The following is a 21,560-nucleotide window of genomic DNA, read 5'->3' as shown; positions in this document are numbered from 1 at the left end:
GTGTTGTGCAGTGAAGTCCACAAGCGAAGGGAAAAGGTGAGAGGTGGAAAGTGCATGGATGCGAAAAGGAACACAACATGGCTGCTATGAAAGTGAAACGTGTTTACTCGTGATCAGGGGTGTATTCATTTTGCCGATTCTGTTGATAAACTTTTCTTAAACAGAAGCAACGGAACGAAACAGGGATAAACATACCTGAATTTGTCCAATAGAAACTCTCGTTTGCAACTGTTGGACTAATGATTACACCCTAGATCAGCTAGATGCAGGCATGAGTGTGCAAGGCGGTATTAAATGTATCACTGTCTGTCACCTATAATTTTTCTCTCCACCTGTGTGCACCTACGTTGCAAACTTTAATTCATAGGCTAGGTTGTAGCAACCTCATGATGGGTATAGGGAAAATTTGAGTATCATGTAGTAGCCTAAACCTATCGCTGTTACATTGAACTGGGTGAATGGAATATGAATGATAGTCATCCAATATGCTGCAATAGAAATAAGGCTATGCTCATGGACAAACAATAATTCTTCCCTCAACTTAAACGGCACCGACCGCCACTTTCAAAGAGTTAGGTAAGAGGACACTGCTGTACCTCCTCCTCCGGTTTCTCTTCCACGCTGACTCCAGCCGGCTCCTCACTGCTCTGCTGAGACCGCAGGTTAGACGGGTTCTTACGACGGATAGAACCACGGGATGAATCAGTGATGCTCTGGATCTGTGGTAGTCAAAGCAACAAGGGATTTGCACTTTTAACAGAGAACACGAGTTCAAACATGAGAGTTTGAGTCGAGATATGTAAGTGACTGTTACAACACTTCAGAAAATCACATAAAAGCAATGTGTCAACACTTGAAATATTATAATTTGCTCAACGCAAAGCAGATTTGATGCATATGTTGATAAATCTATAGCATGTGTTTTTAATTAGATTTTAGAAATGCATGACATTATAGAATGAAGACTTCTTTGTGGGAATGTGGGGAAGTTATTGTAAGATCACACAGGTTGTTCTGTAAATCCTCACGCGTTATCTTAGATTCCCTGAGATGTTATTGTTGCTCAGTCTGCTTTCTTGATTAATGAGACAGATCAAACTGGGCAAGTGCAGACACAGAGATTACATTTTCAAAATAGCTCAGTAATTATAATCATTCACCTGCTGCCTTGCCCTGTTGCTGGCATTTCAAATTGAGTGAGTGATGATGGCTGGCTCAATACAAATAACAATTTGTTTGAAGGTAGAGAATAGCAAAACAAACTTCAGGGCATTGTTCAATTCAACCGAAGTGGTAATGGCAGGTGTTAGATAAACTACATAGGAGCTTTCTTTTGGACACTATGGCTTTTTTTGCTGTTCGCTAACAACTACACTGATATTATAAAATCATACTCAATTACCTATGTATGAGTTCTACTGTACATATTACGTGGAATGTGTCAGGGCTTACCTCTCTCTCCATCTCGTTTTTGGTGAGGTGCATCTGTTTGAGGATCTGTGAGCGTTGCTCCATCACTAAAGTCTTCTCATATGTATAGGCTGAGATGTCACTGTCATGCTAAAAAGGGAAATGGGTGTTAAAACATACATCAATGCACAGTATTCGACTGAACTGGTATTGCTCTCACCAATAAATCACCTTATGGAGCATATACAGTGGGGAAAAAAAGTATTTAGTCAGCCACCAATTGTGCAAGTTCTCCCACTTAAAAAGATGAGAGAGGCCTGTCATTTTCATCATAGGTACACGTCAACTATGACAGACAAATTGAAGAAGAAAAATCCAGAAAATCAAATTGTAGGATTTTTAATGAATTTATTTGCAAATTATGGTGGAAAATAAGTATTTGGTCACCTACAAACAAGCAAGATTTCTGGCTCTCACAGACCTGTAACTTCTTCTTTAAGAGGTTTCTCTGTCCTCCACTCGTTACCTGTATTAATGGCACCTGTTTGAACTTGTTATCAGTATAAAAGACACCTGTCCACAACCTCAAACAGTCACACTCCAAACTCCACTATGGCCAAGACCAAAGAGCTGTCAAAGGACACCAGAAACAAAATTGTAGACCTGCACCAGGCTGGGAAGACTGAATCTGCAATAGGTAAGCAGCTTGGTTTGAAGAAATCAACTGTGGGAGCAATTATTAGGAAATGGAAGACATACAAGACCACTTATAATCTCCCTCGATCTGGGGCTCCACGCAAGATCTCACCCCATGGGGTCAAAATGATCACAAGAACGGTGAGCAAAAATCCCAGAACCACACGGGGGGACCTAGTGAATGACCTGCAGAGAGCTGGGACCAAAGTAACAAAGCCTACCATCAGTAACACACTACGCCGCAAGGGACTCAAATCCTGCAGTGCAGACGTGTCCCCCTGCTTAAGCCAGTACATGTCCAGGCCCGTCTGAAGTTTGCTAGAGTGCATTTGGATGATCCAGAAGAGGATTGGGAGAATGTCATATGTCATATGGTCAGATGAAACCAAAATAGAACTTGTCGTGTTTGGAGGACAAAGAATGCTGAGTTGCATCCAAAGAACACCATACCTACTGTGAAGCATGGGGGGTGGAAACATCATGCTTTGGGGCTGTTTTTCTGCAAAGGGACCAGGACGACTGATCCGTGTAAAGGAAAGAATGAATGGGGCCATTTATCATGTGATTTTGAGTGAAAACCTCCTTCCATCAGCAAGGGCATTGAAGATGAAACGTGGCTGGGTCTTTCAGCATGACAATGATCCCAAACACACCGCCCGGGCAACGAAGGAGTGGCTTCGTAAGAAGCATTTCAAGGTCCTGGAATGGCCTAGCCAGTCTCCAGATCTCAACCCCATAGAAAATCTTTGGAGGGAGTTGAAAGTCCGTGTTGCCCAGCGACAGCCCCAAAACATCACTGCTCTAGAGGAGATCTGCATGGAGGAATGGGCCAAAATACCAGCAACAGTGTGTGAAAACCTTGTGAAGACTTACAGAAAACGTTTGACCTGTGTCATTGCCAACAAAGGGTATATAACAAAGTATTGAGAAACTTTTGTTGTTGACCAAATACTTATTTTCCACCATAATTTGCAAATAAATTCATAAAAAATCCTACAATGTGATTTTCTGGATTTTTTCCCCTCATTTTGTCTGTCATAGTTGACGTGTACCTATGATGAAAATTACAGGCCTCTCTCATCTTTTTAAGTGGGAGAACTTGCACAATTGGTGGCTGACTAAATACTTTTTTTCCCCACTGTAATAGTTTTACATTTTTGTCTCTCACCATTTCCACCACCTCGACCTCGGCATCGATACGCAGGTGATACAGGAAGGTGATCAGGTCTTTCTTCATCTGGATGCTGTTGTCGTCCATCTGGGCCACTGTGAAGATGCGCATCTTACACTTCCTCCACACCTGTCAACACAAGGAAGTTCATTGCAATTAAATTACGTTGAACCAACGTGGAACAGACATTGAATTGATATCTGTGCCCAGTGGGATGTGCTGTCTCTCCAAATCCCCAAATGGGATCCAAACAGGGCCGTTGGTTCCCACCTTGTGCTGGCGCAGAAGGAAAGGCAGCAGCATCAGCATGCCTCCATCATGGACGATCCACCACACATCAATGTGGCCTTCAGTGAAGCGCTCCCCGTTGGACGGGTAGGCAGCGATGTTCTTAGGGACCAGCAGGGCCATGCTGGCTGCAGTCGTCTCCCTAACCACCTCTACAAATAGATTGAACAGGAGTTATCATGTAATGATGATAACACACAAACCCATCCAAAGCATACTTAGCCTATGGAAAAACCTCTCCTCTAACCACTTCTTTAACTCACCGATGAAGTTCCTGAAGCGCAGGTTGTCCTCAGCCTGTTTCCAGGTGCGTGGCCAGCTGACCAGCACAGTGTTGTGCTTCAAGCCTCCCAGCCCACCGACCTGGATCAGGTGGGAGGTTCCATCCCTCAGGTTGGAGGAGATCACCACCTGGGAGAAACCCTTCACCTTCTCTGTCTCCATCAGCTTCCTCAGAGACTGGAGCACACAGTGGGAGAGGTGCAGGGGCAGAGACCAGCGTGTTATAAATGATTCATCAATGATTCATCAGTGTGTGTGTGTGTCTGTGTGTGTGTCTAAGACAGTACTGACCTGGTCTGTCTTCTGGGCCTCTGCATGGTTGTTGAGGAATGTGCCCACCACCGAGGTACCCACGATGGTCAGGCCTTTTCCTGCTTTCAGCTGATTGGTCAGGGACAGCAGACGGGGCTGCTCCACATTCTGTTCTGCATCCACACTCACCAGCACCATGATCTGAGGCCTAACCAGCAGCAATATCAACATTCAGTCACAGTCAGACTTACAGAGAAAGTAACTAAAGCTGGAAACCGCCATAAGACATGGCCCGTTGATGTAATGTCTGTTTTTGAACATACTTGAATATGAGTGAGTTACCTACAAACAAATACATTTCCCTTGAGTTCAGTATGATACAGGTGATTAATAAAGCTTGTGCAATAATATAAGTGTATTTTATAGATGTGAGTAGATGGCATTTAGCCTCTGTGAATCACTGACCTCCAGTTCTTGGTGTGAGGCGGTCCCTCCTCCAGCCTCATGAGGGCGAAGCGAGCAGCGCTGAGCGAGATGCCACGTATACCATCTCCCCACTCCTTCTCCGCCCTGTCACACACCACCGAGCAGAGTTAGATTCAATCAACCATTAATGAACTGAAATGTTCACTGATACTTAGTGTGTGGGTTTAATAGCCTGTGAGTGTGAGTTACTAATGAATATAAGAACATCCGAACAGTGTTTAACCATTGTATTTGAAAATCTCCAGTTTTATTTATATTTCATTTAAATGTATTTTTGGATGGCGCATGTGTGAGAATAACAACAGTGCTGGTACATCAATGTAACTCCCTGTTTTTCTCAAAGCAGCCACATTAATGAGTGTCACTAAGTTAATACAACTTGATAACCAGAATCAGGATAAATTGCAAAGAAAACGGAGAAAGACAGCTTTTCTCGCTAGACTCAGGCAAGTCTGTTACGGGTCTTGGCTCTGGGAAAAACCCAATTTGAAGGGATATATTATTTATTAGTTGCAACTTTTCTCTGCTTTGTAGTCCAAGGTTATTCTCCAAGGACTGGAAGCTCACTCACCCAGCGAACTCAATGTATTTGTAGATGCAGGTAGCGATCACCATGGCAACAATGGCGTAGTACCAGGAACAGATGAACATGAGTGACAGACACAAGCTCATGCCCAGGAAGGAGAGAGCCCTGTGGGGCAGAGGGACAGGAAGTCACATCCTCAGTCTGTTGCTTGATGCTGCTAGAGTCACACCACTTACTGATCATAATAATGGCCAGAGATTGGAGACAGGAAATATTGTCTCTCTGTCTGCTGTTGTTGTGGTTTTGCCAATAGAGGATTAATATAGGCTAAGACAGGCTCCAGATCCCCACAGTGTCTCTGGCAGACTAATCAGGTAAATAACAGCTTCCTAACAGAAACCTACCTGGCCTGGCCAGATATCCCGTGCCAGACATAAATGCTATAGTAGACTGTTTCACACCTGAGAATATTAGCACTATTTGGTGATGATCCCATGGCTAAGATCTAGAGCTATGTCTGCTATGTTGAGTTGTTCAACTCACCAGTGGTAGAACTTGAAGCGAGGCCTCCAGTTGGGGGTTCTCAGCAGAGTCTGCAGGGCACAGGCCAGGTTGACAAACATGTAGCACATCAAGAAGAACCTACACAGACAAAAAGAAGAACTCAGTCAGAACAGCTGTACTTGCTACCAAGACATAACCATCTCCATAGTGTGTTTAAGGTGAAGCACAGTTAATATTAGACGTGTGGTTGTCTTACATGGAGAGGATGGGGGCAACAGCGTCCAGAGAAGCGATGATTATGCCAATCTCACAGATACTGGCTGTGAGAAGCAGGGCCCAGGTAGGCTCTCCATTGGCCTTGCCATGCCCAAACACCTACAGACAACACACAACAGTGAGATACAATGAACTATTAACATACACTCACACACACACACACACACACACACACACACACACACACACACACACACCTGCACATACGCTTGAAAGCATGCACGCACACACACACGCACACCTGAACCTAAATCACAGCATATTGTAGTAAAAAGTTGAGTGGACTGTAGGAGTTTCAGCGCCTCTTTTTCTCTCATTCAGGTCACACTGGTCCCTGCTGCAGGGTGATTAATCACTATCTACCCACACGCTGCAGACAGTGGGTTTGGCAGGGGGGGTAAAGACAGCTCCCATCCCAGCAAGTCAACCTGAGCCTGGACTATAGTAGGGCCATGCATAAGTAATCACTGCTAGCTCCTACACACTTGAGAGGTATTTGAATAGAGTGGACCTACATTGCTCTGAACAAACATATAAATTCTCTCTGTGGTATTAAACAGTAGTAGCTGTGGTTCTGGTAATAGTATACAGTATATTTACTATACAGATCATTACCAATGTTGTGTGTGCATGTTCGCTGATTCACCACTCCAAGAAATAGATGTGCTAGTGTGTGTGTGCAAGTGTGTTTTAATTGCCTTGATATGAATGTGTGTGTGTATGTACTCACTTTAAGGAAAGGGATGACGCTATCGCGAGAAATGGCCTGCAGGAGGCGTGGCGCTCCAGTCAAACTCTGAAGCCCCGCCCCACAGGTGGAGAAGAAGGATCCAATCACGATGACCCATGGTGATGGCCAAGCCAACGTACCAATCACAAGGTTACCGTTCACCCCCTCACCAAACCTGAGGTCAGAGTGACAGATTTCTAAGCTGCATTTTTCAATGAATGTTTTTGCTATAACAACTGGCCTCGTCCATTGCATAATAAATTCAGTGTACACAACTGTTTGTTGGATTCTTAGTCTTTTGAAAGTTATTTATTATTCTATGTTTTGTATCTGATTACAAAGACAATTAGTGGGAGTATTGATCTTGTGATGGGCATGACTCACGAGGCAGCGATGCTAGTTACAGTCGCTAGTGAAAGTCTACAGACCCCTTGCACAGTCTTCACATTTTGCTGCCTTAAAATTACATTTAAAAATGGATTAAATTATATATTTTTTCATACCGATCTGTACAACCTACTCCACATTGTCAAAATGAAATAAAAATCAATTTTTGCATAATAATAAAAACATTATGTATTGATTGCGTATGTCTTCATGCCCCAGAGTTAATATGGAGCAAAGCCCAGGTAATAAGTCACCTAACCCTGGGATAGAGTTTTATTTTTCAGCAAGACAATTATACACATTTTAATGCCAAAGTCACACCAGAATGGCTTTCCAAGAGGTGGTGAGGTTTCCTGAATGGTCCAGTCTCAGTCCTCACTTCTACTTGAAAATCAGAGACAAGGTTTGAATATTGCTGTCCATCAATGATTCCCAACCAAATTTACTGAGCTTGAGCAATTTTAACAAAAACAATGGATACATATTGCGCTAAAAGTTGTGCAAAGTTGGTAGAATCTTGTTAAAAATTATTCACATCTGTAATGGCTGCCAAAGCTGCTTCCATCAAGTATTAACTCTAGGGTGTGAAAACATATGCAATCTAGACATTTATTATTGAACAATTATTTCACTTTGAAAATGTGGCGTAGGTTGTGTAGATCTGTAAAACAAATCTAATGTAATCCTTTTTTAGTTTTAATTTAAGGCAGCAAAATGTGAAGACTGCAAGAGGTTGTAGACATTCACTAGGCAGTGGATGTATATAGGAATATTAATGACTCACTTGTCCCTCAGGACCACCCCTTCAATACAGGCCCCAAACAGGACCACGGCAGACATGTCTGAGAGAAGCAGTGAAGGAATACACACGCAGACTGTCTCCCAAACAAAGTTAGCTAAGCATTTACAAAAGCTCAAAGAAACCTAAACCTAAATAAAGGATCAAATGCTTCATATTGTTTATTCAAACATCAAACAAAGTATAGTTAATATTCCAGTGTATTATCGTCAGTAGTCCCTGAGAAAGTCTTATTCTAAAATTGATTAAATTAAAATGTTTCCTCATCAATCTACACACAATACCTCATAATGACAAAGTGGAAACTTGTTTTTAGAAATGTTTGCAAATGTATTACAAATAAAAAACAGAAATTCCTTATTTACATAAGTACTCAGACTCTTTGCTAAGAGACTCGAAGTTGAGCTCAGGTGCATCATGTTTACATTGATCATCCTTTAGATGTTTCTACAACTTGAATGTTGTCCACCTGTGGTAAATTCAATTGATTGGACATGATTTGGAAAGGCACACACCTGTCTATACAAGGTCCCACAGTTGACAGTGTATGTCAGAGCAAAAACCAAGCCATGAGGTCGAAGGAATTGTACGTTGAGACAGGATTGTGTCGAGGCACAGATCTGGGGAAGGGTACCAAAAAATGTCAGCAACATTGAAGGTCACCAAGAACACATTGGCCTCCATCATTCTTAAATGGAATACGTTTGGAACCAGCAAGACTCTTCCTAGAGCTGGCCGCCCAGCCAAACTGAGCAATCGGGGGAGAAGGGCCTTGGTCAGGGAGGTTACCAAGAACGCGATGGTCACTCTGACAGACCTCCAGAGTCCGTCTGTGGAGATAGGAGAATCTTCAAGAAGGACAACCATCTCTGCAGCACTCCACCAATCAGGCCTTTATGGTAGAGTGGCCAGACAGAAGCCACTCCTCAGTAAAAGGCACATGACAGCCCGCTTGGAGTTTGCCAAAAGCCACCTAAAGGACTCTCAGACCATGAGAAACAAGATTCTCTGGTCGGATGAAACCAAGATTGAACTCTTTGGCCTGAATGCCAAGCGTCACATCTGGAGGAAACCTGGCACCATCTCTACGGTGAAGCATGGTGGTGGCAGCATCATGCTGTGGGGATGTTTTTCAGCAGCAGGGACTGGGAGACTAGGCAGGATCAAGGGAAAGACGAACGGAGCAAAGTACAGAGAGATCCTTGATGAAAACCTGCTCCAGAGCGCTCAGGACCTCAGACTAGGGCGAAGATTCACCTTCCAATAGGACAACGACCCTAAGCACACAGCCAAGACAACACAGGAGTGGCTTTTCTGAATGTGCTTGAGTGGCCCAGCCAGAGCCCGGACTTGAACCTGATCTAACATCTCTGGAGAGACCTGAAAATAGCTGTGCAGCGACGAGTCCCATCCAACCTGACAGAGCTTGAGAGGCTCTGCAGAGAAGAATGGAAGAAACTCCCCAAATACAGGTGTGCCAAGCTTGTAGCATCATTCAGAAGCAGGCTAGAGGCTACAATCACTGCCAAAGGTGCTTTAACAAAGTACTGAGTAAAGGGTCTGAATACTTATGTAAATGTATTTTTACGTTTTTTATTTGTAATAAACTTGCAAAATTGTCTAAAAACCTGTTTTTCCTTTGTCATTATGGGGTATTGTGTGTAGATTGATGAGAAAACCCCCAGATTTAATCAATTTTATACTAAGCTTGTAACGTAACAAAATGTGGAAAAAGTCAAGGTGTCTGAATACGTTCCGAATGCACTGTATATACTGTATTATAAACCGGGTGGGTCGAGCCCTGAATCCTGATTGGCTGAAAGCCGTTTCCATCTACCAAACCCCCTGGGGCCTTATTGCTTAAGTAAAGGATACACACTATAGAAGTAGTGGTGATGGCTGCTATGGTGCCTATGGGGATGGACTTCTGGGCATCACGCAGGTCTCCAGAGCGGTTGGAGCCAGCCATGATGCCTGGGAGGCAGAGGAACAGAGATAAACAGGATTAAACAGGACTAATTCCCATCCTTCACACTTGATGTGAAATGGCTTGTCCTCTGTTTCACACATTTTTTATTTTCTTCATTATACTGCTTTAGGAAGCGCTTTCTCGAATTAAGTGGTGCACATTTTCACAAGTGAAAAAGTGGAGGCCCAACAAAAAAACTAACAGCATTTTCGATAAAACACCTTAACAAAACTCATCCTTTACTTGTAGCAACTGTGTTTTTTTTTAAATATCCAGCAAACTGGTGCTGTGTTCAACAAACCATTTTACTTCACCAGGGGCAGCTCTCACAAAACATGAGTACTGATAATACTAATATACTGTATGTCACAGAGCAAATGTTCATATACAATGGGCATTTTATTCAGCCGTTATGCCAGTGGGATGATAGTGGGAATGTGACTCATGTGTTCCCCAGACTTTCTGCTGATGTGGTTTTTGGCAGAAATTCGACTTCCTCTCAATTCGCCCTGTTCAGCTCCTCTAGTGTCATCAGTTGTGGAATGTATTTCTCTCTCTCTCTCTCTCTCTATGCATTTGGGACTGTGGAGAGACTCTCATGGAACTATTTGTCACCATAAAGTGGATATTACAACAGGAATAATGTTTCTCGCTGGTTTGCTTGGGTCTTGTGCCGTTGTGTAAGCAAAGTATTAGTCAAAGCATAGGAGTGGTGCTTTTGATCTGGTATTTCCTTTGAATTCATAAGGTAAGATGTTTACATTTAATTGTAATAACTTAATATAGGTTATTAGATAAATCAGGTCTGTTACTGCTTGGCTGAAACAAAAGCCTGTACCTACACTGTCCTTTTGGGATAAGATTGACCTAGTCCGTCCTCAGTAGTGACCCCTGACCCTTGACCCAGTGACTGACACTTAACCGAGTAGTGACTGACCTGTGACAGAGGGGAAGTAGATCCCCACCAGCAGGGTGAAGAAGCTGGTGATGTCAGCCAGGACGTAACGGTTGGAGTTGGTGATGAGAGCGTCAGGATCCTGCATGGCAGAGATCCCCCGCTTCTCCAAGAAATCTCCCTTCTCCAGGTAGTAACCAAACAGGTTCTCTGTGAGAGAGAAAGAGAGAAGAGAGAGAGAGAGAGAGCGAGAGAGAAAGAGAGTAGAGCGAGAGAGAGAGAGAGAGCGAGAGCGAGAGCGAGAGCGAGATGCACATCATAACAATTACATACCTCTTGTGGAGTACCAATACATCTCTATACTACAAACTACATTAGATTACAATACGTTCTGAATGGGCACCTCTTCTTTATTTTTTATTTTTTAGGGGGTAGATCAGCTTTAATATTGCAGATAGATTGTAACTTCCATCAATGTAATTGTCTGCATCACTTCCAATCCCCCATATGTTTTTTTCCTCGCAAATATATATATGAGAACCTCCTTCCCTCAGCCAGGGCATTGAAAATGGGTCGTGGATGGGTATTCCAGCATGACAATGACCCAAAACACACAGCCAAGGCAACAAAGGAGTGGCTCAAGAAGAAACACATTAAGGTCCTGGAATGGCCTAGCCAGTCTCCAGACCTTAATCCCATAGAAAATCTGTGGAGGGAGCTGAAGGTTCGAGTTGCCAAACGTCAGCCTCGAAACCTTAATGACTTGGAGAAGATCTGCAAAGAGGAGTGGAACAAAATCCCTCCTGAGATGTGTGCAAACCTGGTGGTCAACTTCAAAACGTATGACCTCTGATTGCCAACAAGGGTTTTGCCACCAAGTACTAAGTCATGTTTTGCAGAGGGGTCAAATACTTATTTCCCTCATTAAAATGCAAATCAATTTATAACATTTTCGACATGCGTTTTTCTTGATTTTTTTGTTGTTATTCTGTCTCTCACTGTTCAAATAAACCTACAATTAAAATTATAGACTGATCATGTCTTTGTCAGTGGGCAAACGTACAAAATCAGCAGGGGATCAAATACTTTTTTCCCTCACTGTATAGCTATTTAAAAATATACATCTATTCAAATATCTTACATATCTTAATTTCCATCACTATCAATTAATATGCGTAATAATGTCGGCAGTTAATGCATAGGATTGTTACCTATAACCCGGATTGCCATTGTATTACATTACATTTTTGTCAAGCAATTATTATTTTAGCAAACAATTATTGTGGGTCATCCTATATGTATATCCCTCATCTGCACAAAATTGAAAGCAACCATTTCCTTTCTCACTCACTTAACGCCACACTTTTCCAAACACAAAAACGCACACCACACCTTCCATCACAATACATCCACACATTCCCACATACTGTGCCTTCTATGTCTTCTGGTTGCTATGTTTTTATCTCCACTATGTTGATTGAGTACTTGTGTTCTAATTAGTTGTATTTGAAGATGTATTATTTTGCTTGTTATCTTTTCTTGTAATACCGTCTTATCCCTTTATAAAATACTATAAATATGCTTTATTATTACAAGCCCTACCATGGCTAGTATTGGGTGTTCCATTATTCGACTCCTCTATTAGAACTTTCAGAATAGCCATGGAGTAGTCTTTGTGTCACGGAACATTTAGTTGTCAATATACAGTTTATCGACAACTAGAGCAACACGCTTCCTTTTAATCTATTTTCCTTGAAGATTGGGTACAGAACTTTGCGCCGTTCTGTAATCTCCCTCGGGAACTGATCATTCATGCCTATTTTCGTTCCAGCAAGTCTTTTACCTAGGCTTTTAACCATTACTTTATCCTTAAAGAAAGCAAATTTGGCAACAATTGGACGCTCATATCTCTGTCCTCTTTGTCCAAAACGGTGTACACGTTTGTGTTGGATTTTATCGACAGCCTCGAGTGAGATTTGAAGCGCTGTAAGAATGAAGTCCTTGACAATTTTTTCGGTAACCTCTCCTTCTTTTTCTTGGATACCCATAAGTACTAGATTTTCTCTCATTGATCTAGTTTGTATGTCTAGTAAGGCTTCTCTCAGAAAGTTGGTCTCCTTTTTAAGTTCTTTAACGTCCGTTTCTATCTTAGTGACTGTCCCTTTTAGTTTTTTTGTATCATTCTCCATTATCACAGCTTTTTCGTCACTCATTTCAACACTCGCCTTCAACTCTTTTACATCATTACTGACCAACTCTAGTATGCCCAGTTTGTCATTTATCGACTTCAACAGATTGCTTTCCACACTTACCAGTCCGAGTGGTGAAAAGCATAAATCATCTGTGTCAGTGGAGGAGTCGCATTTTCTCTTGGAGATTGATTCTCCTCGTTTATCTTCCGTCATGTTTGGGTGTTGCTTGTTGTTGTAATATTTGTCAATACATTTCTCTAGCCTTATGATTTGTTTTGTGTTATTATCCAGATTTAATGTTATTACCCGCTAATATTTAGTCTAACTTACTGATATTGAATATAATGTTTTTATCTTGAGGTAATTCGCACCGCTGTGTATTCAATATGCATGGGCACCTCTTACCAGCCAGTATACCACTGCTGACCCCTGGGATGCCCTGGATCTCAGAAACATTGTTGTTGGCAAAGTATTCGTCACAGGTAGCATTGAGGAACTCGGAGTCACAGAAAATCTTCCACAGTTTGGTGGTGACCGTGCCGTTGTCCCGCTCAATGACCTTGGCACAAACGTCAAATCCCTTGGAGATCAGAGTGCGGTTCCCCAGGATACACACGCTGTAGGGGGAGGACAGACATGACATCATCATTAGCTCCTGATTTATTTAGAGGTTGGGGAAAGCATAACAGAAATCAACAGATATATGCAAGGCTCATGGCTTGATTGAGTGAATGAAGTAAACATTAAACAAACAAATCAGAATCCGCTGGTAGCTTTGAGCTTATGGCTAGAGACAAGGTCATCGTGGCTTTGTTGGTTTGGTTTGTAAAGCTCAGAAAGCTTTAAAGCTGGAATCCTTAACTGGTGAAACTCCATTTGGGATATTACAACAACAAAGAAGTTACTGCAAACAACAAACATTCTTTTTTCCCCTCAGACATCATTGCACTAGGACAGCAGAATATGCACTGCAATTTATTTTACCACGCGGCCGAATGCTCCTCTCTACCGTTTTCAGCAACAAAACAAAAATAATAACAAATGCACTGGGGTGAACAGGGTCACTGTTTCCCCTAATGCGGATTCGATTACTGGGGGGGACGGGGGGGACTAGTACTATATACACAGGACTACTATATCTCCAGTTAGGGCTCATATCAAAGTACTCTGTGTGTGTGTCCGTCCATTCAGGCGGCAGCCCTACAGCAGGAGTCGTAGACCACTCAGGGGGCAGAGAAGGAAGTGACCCATATGGTGATCGTCATGGTCATCTCATTTCTGGTATGCTGGATGCCCTATGCCACCGTGGCCTGGTACATCTTTGCCAACCAGGGCACCAACTTCAGCCCTGTCATGATGACCATCCCAGCCTTCTTTGCCAAGAGTGCTGCCCTCTACAACCCAGTCATCTATACTGAGTGTACAAAACATTATGAACCTGCTCTTTCCATGATATAGACTGACCAAGTGAATCCAGGTGAAAGCTATGATCCCTTATTGATGTCACTTGTTAAACCCACTTCAATCAGCGTAGATGATTGGTCTGATGAAACCAAGATTGAACTCTTTGGCCTGAATGCCAAGTGTCACGTCTGGAGGAAATCTGGCACCATCCCTACGGTGAAGCATGGTGGTGGCAGCTTCATGCTGTGGAGATTTTTTTCAGCAGCAGGGACTGGGAGACTAGTCAGGATTGAGGCAAAGATGAACAGAGCAAAGTACAGAGAGATCCTTGATGAAAACCTGCTCCAGAGCGCTCAGGACCTCAGACTGGGGCAAAGGTTCAACATTCCATCAGGACAACGACCTGCCAAGACAACACAGGAGTGGCTTCAGGACAAGTCTCTAAATGTCCTTGAGTGGCCCAGCCAGAGCCCGGACTTGAACCCGATCGAACATCTCTGAAGAGACAGCAACGCTCCCCATCCAACCTGACAGATCTTGAGAGGATCTGCAGAGAAGAATGGGAGAAACTCCCCAAATACAGGTGTGCCAAGCTTGTAGCATCATACCCAAGCAGGCTCGAGGCTGTAATCGCTGCCAAAGGTGCTTCAACAAAGTACTGAGTAAAGGGTCTGAATACTTATGTAAATGTGATATTTCCGTTTTTTTGTAAATATAAATTAGCAACAATTTATAAAAACCTTTTTCTGCTTTGTCATTATTGGGTATTGTGCGTTGATTGATGAGGAAAAAAGCCATTTAATCAATTTTAGAAGAAGGCTGTAACCTAACAAAATGTGAAAAAAGTCAAGGGGCCTGAATACTTTCCGAAGGCGCTGTATGCTCCCAGCAGGCCCAGTTATTCAGGAAAGCTTAACACTCACTCTGCCTCTTCTCCAATCCGAGTGGCTAATCCTCACACACCTAGAACCTAACGCTTCAGTACAGCCTAAATATGTGTAATTTAACTATATATTAAGTCACAATGTTCTAATCTGATTAGGCTACTTCAAATGAGTCCTGTAGGCTACCTGCGCACATTTGTCAAAAATATAATTCCAGCATCCAAACTGTGCACCGGCCACGCCATGGAAAGAGACATCTGCTATAAAACACCAAAAGGTTTAATGACATTCGGAGATTGTCAAGCCAAACCTTCGATACTGGGTACAAGGTAGGGATGGATTCATTTTCTGTTTGTCGATATTAACATAGTCTATTTGATTATGGTGTTGAAAACGCAAACCATGATGTTGAAGCACCTGAAGTTGGAATGAAGCACCCAAAGTTGGGGGGGGGGTCAAGTGAAAATATTTGTAACATTGGGGAGGGGGGTGCATTTTTTTTTATGGCACCTCGAGTTGGACCACCCCTCCACAGTAATTTTCAAACTGTCCCTAACGTGCTGACTACACCGGCCACACGCGCCTATGTTGATTTTGCCATCCATACCAGACGCGGTCATAATACGCAGGTTAAAATATCAAAACCAACTGTGAACCAACTATATTAATTTGGGGGCATGTCAAAACACACATGAAACATTCATTGACATTTTGCTAGCTTGCTATTGCTAGCTAATTTGTCCTGGGAGATGAATGTTGTGTTGTTATTTTACCTGAAATGCATATGGTCTTTTTTTTTTTTTACTGGATCTTTGAAAAATTTGTGTGTTTCTCTACTCCGACTATTAACACTAGAAAAGCTGGGCATCGAGCAACGCGTTCTGAGCCAATGCATTCTAACAGTCTAATAAATACATGTCATATATGCTATTGAAAAAAAAATCATTTGGTTGTGTTTATGAAGGTTAGAATATTAGAATACATTAGAATACGAAACAAATATTTCCTTAGTTTATGTTACTGTAAAAACCACCACAATTCAAGTGTTATACACCATCACAAAGAGATGCATTAGTATTTTGTTAAGGGAAGTGTTTAGAAATATAAAAAAATGAATAAATTGTATTTCAACAGAATATTATAGTTTTATGATGTGGGGCGGCGCACAATTGGCCCAGCGTTGTCCAGGGTAGGGGAGGGAATGGCCGGCAGGGAGGTAGCTCAGTTGGTAGAGCATGGCGTTTGCAATGCCAGGGTTGTGGGTTCGATTCCCACGGGGGGCCAGTATGAAAATAAAAAAGAATAATGTATGCATTAACTGTAAGTCGCTCTGGATAAGAGCGTCTGCTAAATGACGTAAATGTAAATATCAAAACGTCTTACCTGCATGAAGGATGATTTTAAAAAGTTGCTTTTTGGTAAGCTCTGTTCCCTTCTTTATCAATTACCCACGCTGTTCTGCTGTCTCTTCATTCACAAGGCAATTTATAATATTGTCACCCAAGGAGACTATTGTAAATTTGATCTTGCCTTTAGGCTACATCTATTATTATAGGCCTATGTGTTACATTTCTTTTTATATAGTTTAGGTGTAGTTTCGATGGGCCATTGTCAGATGGCAGCCAACTGGTGAAAGCAGGGCAGGGGGAAAAATGACATGTCCTCCTAAATCTGCTTATAACACAAACTGTTTGTGAAATAAAAATTCAAAATACGACAGTGTGTTGAATATACTTATTTAGGAAAAGTCAAGGATGGGGGACATGACTTTGACAATGGCAGAGTAATTAAAACGTTAAATTCATACAACCTCAAAACGATGCTCTCAGCGCTTCTAGTGTTAATCCACAGACAAAAGTTAGTTATCTATGATTAATATCGCTTCATTCATCTTTCAAATACCCACGTGGGGATGTATGCTCCTGAAAACCAATGAGTAGATGGGAGAGGCGGGACTTGCAGTGTGTCAAGCGTCTCAAACAGAACCAAGTTCTATTTTAGCGCCTGGCTCTGCAGACGCGCGCGAGCAGTGTGGATGAAATTATTGAATAACATGTACAAGTCCATTTATTTTGCAACGCTCGCGCACGCAACGTGGCCGGTCAAATAAAATAAAATACAATTGTATTTGTCTCATGCTTCGTAAACAACAGGTGTAGGCTAACAGTGAAATGCTTACTTACGAGCCCTTCCCAACAATACAGAGAGAAACAATATAAATAATAGAGAAATAATAACATGAGGAATAAATACACAATGAGTAACGATGACTTGGCTATATACACGCGCGTACCAGTAAGGAGTCGATGTGCAGGGGTACGAGGTGTTTGAGATTTATATGTACACATAGGTAGGGATAAAGTGACTAGGCAACAGGATAGATAATAAACAGTAGCAGCAGCATATGTGATAAGTTAAAAAAGTTAGTGCAAAAAGGGTCAATGCAGATAGTCTGGGTAGCTATAATTGGTTAACTATTTTCAGTCCTCCTGAGGGGGAAGAGGCGTTGTCGTGTCTTCTTCACGACTGTGTTGGTGTGTTTGGACCATGATAATTCCTTAGTGATGTGGACACTGAGAAACATGAAGATCTCAACATGCTCCACTACAGTCCCGTCGATGTGGATGGGGGGCGTGCTCGGCCCTCCGTTTCCTTTAGTCCACGATCAGCTCCTTTGTCTTGCTGATGTTAATGGTGAGGTTGTTGTCCTGGCGCAACACTGCCAGGTCACTGACCTTCTCCGTATAGGCCGTCTCATCGTCGTAGGTGATCAGCCCAACCACCGTTGTGTCGTCAGCAAACTTAATGATGGTGTTGGAGTCGTGCGCAGCCATGCAGTCGTGAGTGAACAGGGAGTATAGGAGGGGACTACGCACAGACCCCTGAGGGGCTCCCATGTTGAGGGTCATTGGTTTGGGTGTAAGTGAGCAACAGCAGGAACATTTTTAGGAAGCACCAATGTGGATGGGAGAGTAAAAAGTAAAGGACACCAGCATGCAAAGAGAACAAGGCTCAGTCAGGTCAAACTTACGGGAAAACAGGGGGTTCAAAGGCCGTCTTGATGACCCCAGCATAGACAGCCAGGATGGACAGAATGACGCAGGCCAGGAAGACCAGAGCCAGCTTGTTGACATATTTCACCCCCACAAACACCACCGTGGCCATGAAACTGAGCACAATGGTGCCGTATACACGCATGTTGTTCAGCATCGCTGCCTCCATATCAGCCCCCTCCAGACCCTCCATCTTAAAAATGGCTGCCTGGGGGAGGATGTAAATCTGGAGAAGGGAAAGATGGAGGGAGAGAAAGAAAGGGAGGTGGAGGGAAAGGAGAGAGGAAGAGAAGAGAGAGTAAGAATAGGATGGAGGGAGAGAAAGGGTGTGTTAAAAAATGACAGATGGTGGGACGAGGACGGAGGGAGAGTGGGAGCGAGCGACAGAAAAGGATGAGGAGAAAAAAGGAGGGAGGGAGAGGGTGTGGGAAGAGAAATCAGACATTATCTCAAACGTTGGAGAAATCAGATAACTGTAATGAATAATGACAAGGCACTAACAAATGAACAGTTTGCTGTGAGTGTGACAGCTTGCTGGATTAATTAATTATAATTGAGATATTATATCTCTAAGGAAAATTTGCTCAGGAATTGCAAGAATATTTGTCTAAAATGAAAAGATATCAACATAATTGATTGTATTTAATGGGTAATTTTCAGCATAATCATCTATTTCACCACAATCTGAAGAACAAACATCTTCCCTCTGCATTCATCAATGTTGCATGTGGTCTCGCCCCAAAATAAACGCCGGACAAGGCACAGGGGAAACAAAACAGATAGCAAACAAAACAATAAAAGAATAGCAATCATATTTCCTTACCAGCAGAAGTTCGATGGCACCAAGGATGTACATTGCACCTGCAAAAGTAGTCCCCAGATAAAAGCAGATTCCGACAGCTCCGCCAAACTCAGGGCCAAGGGAACGGGAGATCATGTAGTATGAGCCTCCGGCTGAGACACACAAACAACCATTGGCATTCCTCTTTGGTTCTATCTCTGCAACATTGTTTTCAATGCCCCCAGGCCTGCACAAAGGTCTAAAGACTTAGGGCTTCTATATGCAGAAGTAGTAGTCAACAGAAATATAGTGCTGCATAGACATTGCTTAGGCATGTTAGATAAAGCTCGCTCTAAGTCATCAGGAAAAAAGCCCTTCTATACAGTATCATGGCTCTATGAGTTTCCGAGTAGAAATAGAAAGGTTTCTGATGTTTCACACTTTCACACTTCAACACTTTCATACTGTGTAGGGGTGCCAGTGCAGTGTGGTTTTGATTTAACCATGCTAGCATTACCTGTCCTATCACAGACAGAGCAATATCAGACGTGAAAACCTAATTGGTTGGAAAGAACAACAGGATTGCCATGCGGCACCCAGACCTCCCATGCATGCACACACCAAGGTGTGTCTGTGATTCACACTCACCTGGCACCACTCCATTTGTTGCGATGGCACTCATGGAGATAGCTGTCAGCATGGTCTGAGACGAGACAGAGAGGGGAGAAAACACTATTTTAAATGGAGCAGATTTGATCTATTTTAGCCCCCAGCTGCAGAGTGCTGATTTTTAGTTAAACAGTTTAAGGCAAGTCACCACACCTTAATAGGGTAATTATACCCCCTTAATGATATCACAATCAACTTTTACCAGTTGAATGTGGACACAAATATAATACTTTTTTGTATTATAATTTTTCTGAAATATTGTATTAAAATATGAAATTACATCTCATGAAATATGCACTTACAGTATTTGCATAGAACGCAAATAAATGTTTCTGGACACTGGATGAAGTCAGCCTAAATATTTAGGTTTCATTTTGTTAAGACACTCCAGGACTTACACATAGCAGATCATGGATAATAACTTTTCCATCTTTCTATCGTTAAAATACTAAAGAAAGGTACGTAAAATGCATTTTGGGAGCTTTTGTCACACTCGTTGACGGACGGGACAGACCAAGGCGCAGCGTGATATGCATACATGTTTATTATACCGAATAAACACACGACAAAACAATAAACCAACGACATGTGAAGTCCTAAGGTAACACACAACAAACCTTATACGGAACAAGATCCCACAACCCACTAGTGCCAATAGGCTGCCTAAGTATGATCCCCAATCAGAGACAACGAGCGACAGCTGCCTCTGATTGGGAACCACACCGGCCAACATAGAACTACACATCCTAGAAAACCCACATAGAATATGCACAAACAAAGAATACACACACCCTGACTCAACATATAAGAGTCCCCTGAGTCAGGGCGTGACATCTTTTTTCTTAAAGAAAATATCATCCAGAATAAAACTTTAACAGCATACCAACAATTCCCTAAGTGTAAGTCTGGAGAATATGTCTAAGGATAAACAGACAACATTTGGTGAATACAGATGCTTCTGAGGCTGAGAAAAATGAGTTGGCATGTGGGAAGAGGCTGACTTTCGGAAAATGGCAGTTAAGGATAAGTACAATGAATTTAGACTATCAAATGCCAAACACCTATTTAGACCCAATTACCATCTCTCCAAAGTAAGTTACTACATGATGAGTTTGTAACATTCTCTATGAAATGGGCTTTTAAATTATGTGTGATTGAATGAGCTTTGAAGTTATGGATGTATGTCCATTTACAAGTGGTGACAATTCAATACATTTGTATGACGGTAGTATGATACAGTAACAAAAATATACACTTTGATCAACTTTTTGAAATTTTTACGTTTACTTTTTGAAAATACTAATATTAATGGACCAAAATACCTCAAAATCTCAAAATTGTAATTTTAGCCTGTGGTGCCTGACCTTAATAATATATTGTTTGTGACGCTCCATCCTTATGACATACTTCCGTATGAATATGAACTTTGGGAGGATGGTTCCAAACAGTTTCTTAGCTATTTGGCTGATGATCGATCATGACAACATACACAGTGCAACCTTGAACTAAACTGACGCCTCATCAATCTAATCAACATCCTTGTCGAAATAAAATATAGAGATCACAGCAATCAATAGAGTGTCAGTATTTATATCTAAAGTGGGAGCAATCTGCAGGCTTGAGATAAAAGTTTCCCTTAACCACAGATCTAGGATCAGATGACACTACCTCCAAATAACCATACCCATTCGATGGGTGAAAAAATTGCTGACTCTGGATCAGTAGTTAGCGTATACCCAACCTGTGTTGCCTGTTGAGTTTAATCTGCGATTTCAGCTGGGTCCCAAAGCCCCAGAGGAGACAAGAGCATTGGCTAAATAAAGGATTAATAATTAATATGTTTGGGCAGGCTGACCAACCCTCTCCGCTAAAGCTCAGTGATGCAGGTAGGGCATTTCACAAAACC

The 21,560-nt window shown here is 42.2% G+C and overlaps 1 protein-coding gene across 2 annotated transcripts in view; it reads right to left on the bottom strand.

Annotated features, from left to right (window-relative positions):
* Positions 1–21,560, bottom strand: part of LOC121538594 (solute carrier family 12 member 5) — a 94,140-nt gene that overhangs the window by 7,272 nt on the left and 65,308 nt on the right. For both annotated transcript variants that reach the window (XM_041846748.2, XM_041846749.2), the window contains exons 5-22: positions 19,634–19,688; positions 19,028–19,158; positions 18,183–18,430; positions 13,269–13,480; positions 10,714–10,881; positions 9,683–9,781; positions 7,793–7,850; positions 6,622–6,796; positions 5,872–5,990; positions 5,655–5,753; positions 5,157–5,276; positions 4,565–4,669; positions 4,139–4,307; positions 3,829–4,024; positions 3,548–3,717; positions 3,275–3,406; positions 1,453–1,560; positions 597–719 (exon numbers count right to left, since the gene is read on the bottom strand). In XM_041846748.2, coding sequence (XP_041702682.1) covers positions 597–719; positions 1,453–1,560; positions 3,275–3,406; positions 3,548–3,717; positions 3,829–4,024; positions 4,139–4,307; positions 4,565–4,669; positions 5,157–5,276; positions 5,655–5,753; positions 5,872–5,990; positions 6,622–6,796; positions 7,793–7,850; positions 9,683–9,781; positions 10,714–10,881; positions 13,269–13,480; positions 18,183–18,430; positions 19,028–19,158; positions 19,634–19,688 — 2,487 coding nt within the window. The remainder of the gene's footprint in view (positions 1–596; positions 720–1,452; positions 1,561–3,274; positions 3,407–3,547; positions 3,718–3,828; positions 4,025–4,138; positions 4,308–4,564; positions 4,670–5,156; positions 5,277–5,654; positions 5,754–5,871; positions 5,991–6,621; positions 6,797–7,792; positions 7,851–9,682; positions 9,782–10,713; positions 10,882–13,268; positions 13,481–18,182; positions 18,431–19,027; positions 19,159–19,633; positions 19,689–21,560) is intronic.

This window comes from Coregonus clupeaformis, chromosome 24, assembly GCF_020615455.1.
Source record: "Coregonus clupeaformis isolate EN_2021a chromosome 24, ASM2061545v1, whole genome shotgun sequence".
NCBI lineage: Eukaryota > Metazoa > Chordata > Actinopteri > Salmoniformes > Salmonidae > Coregonus > Coregonus clupeaformis.
Note: the sequence above shows the minus strand (reverse complement) of the source record. Positions and strands in the feature narration are given on the sequence as shown.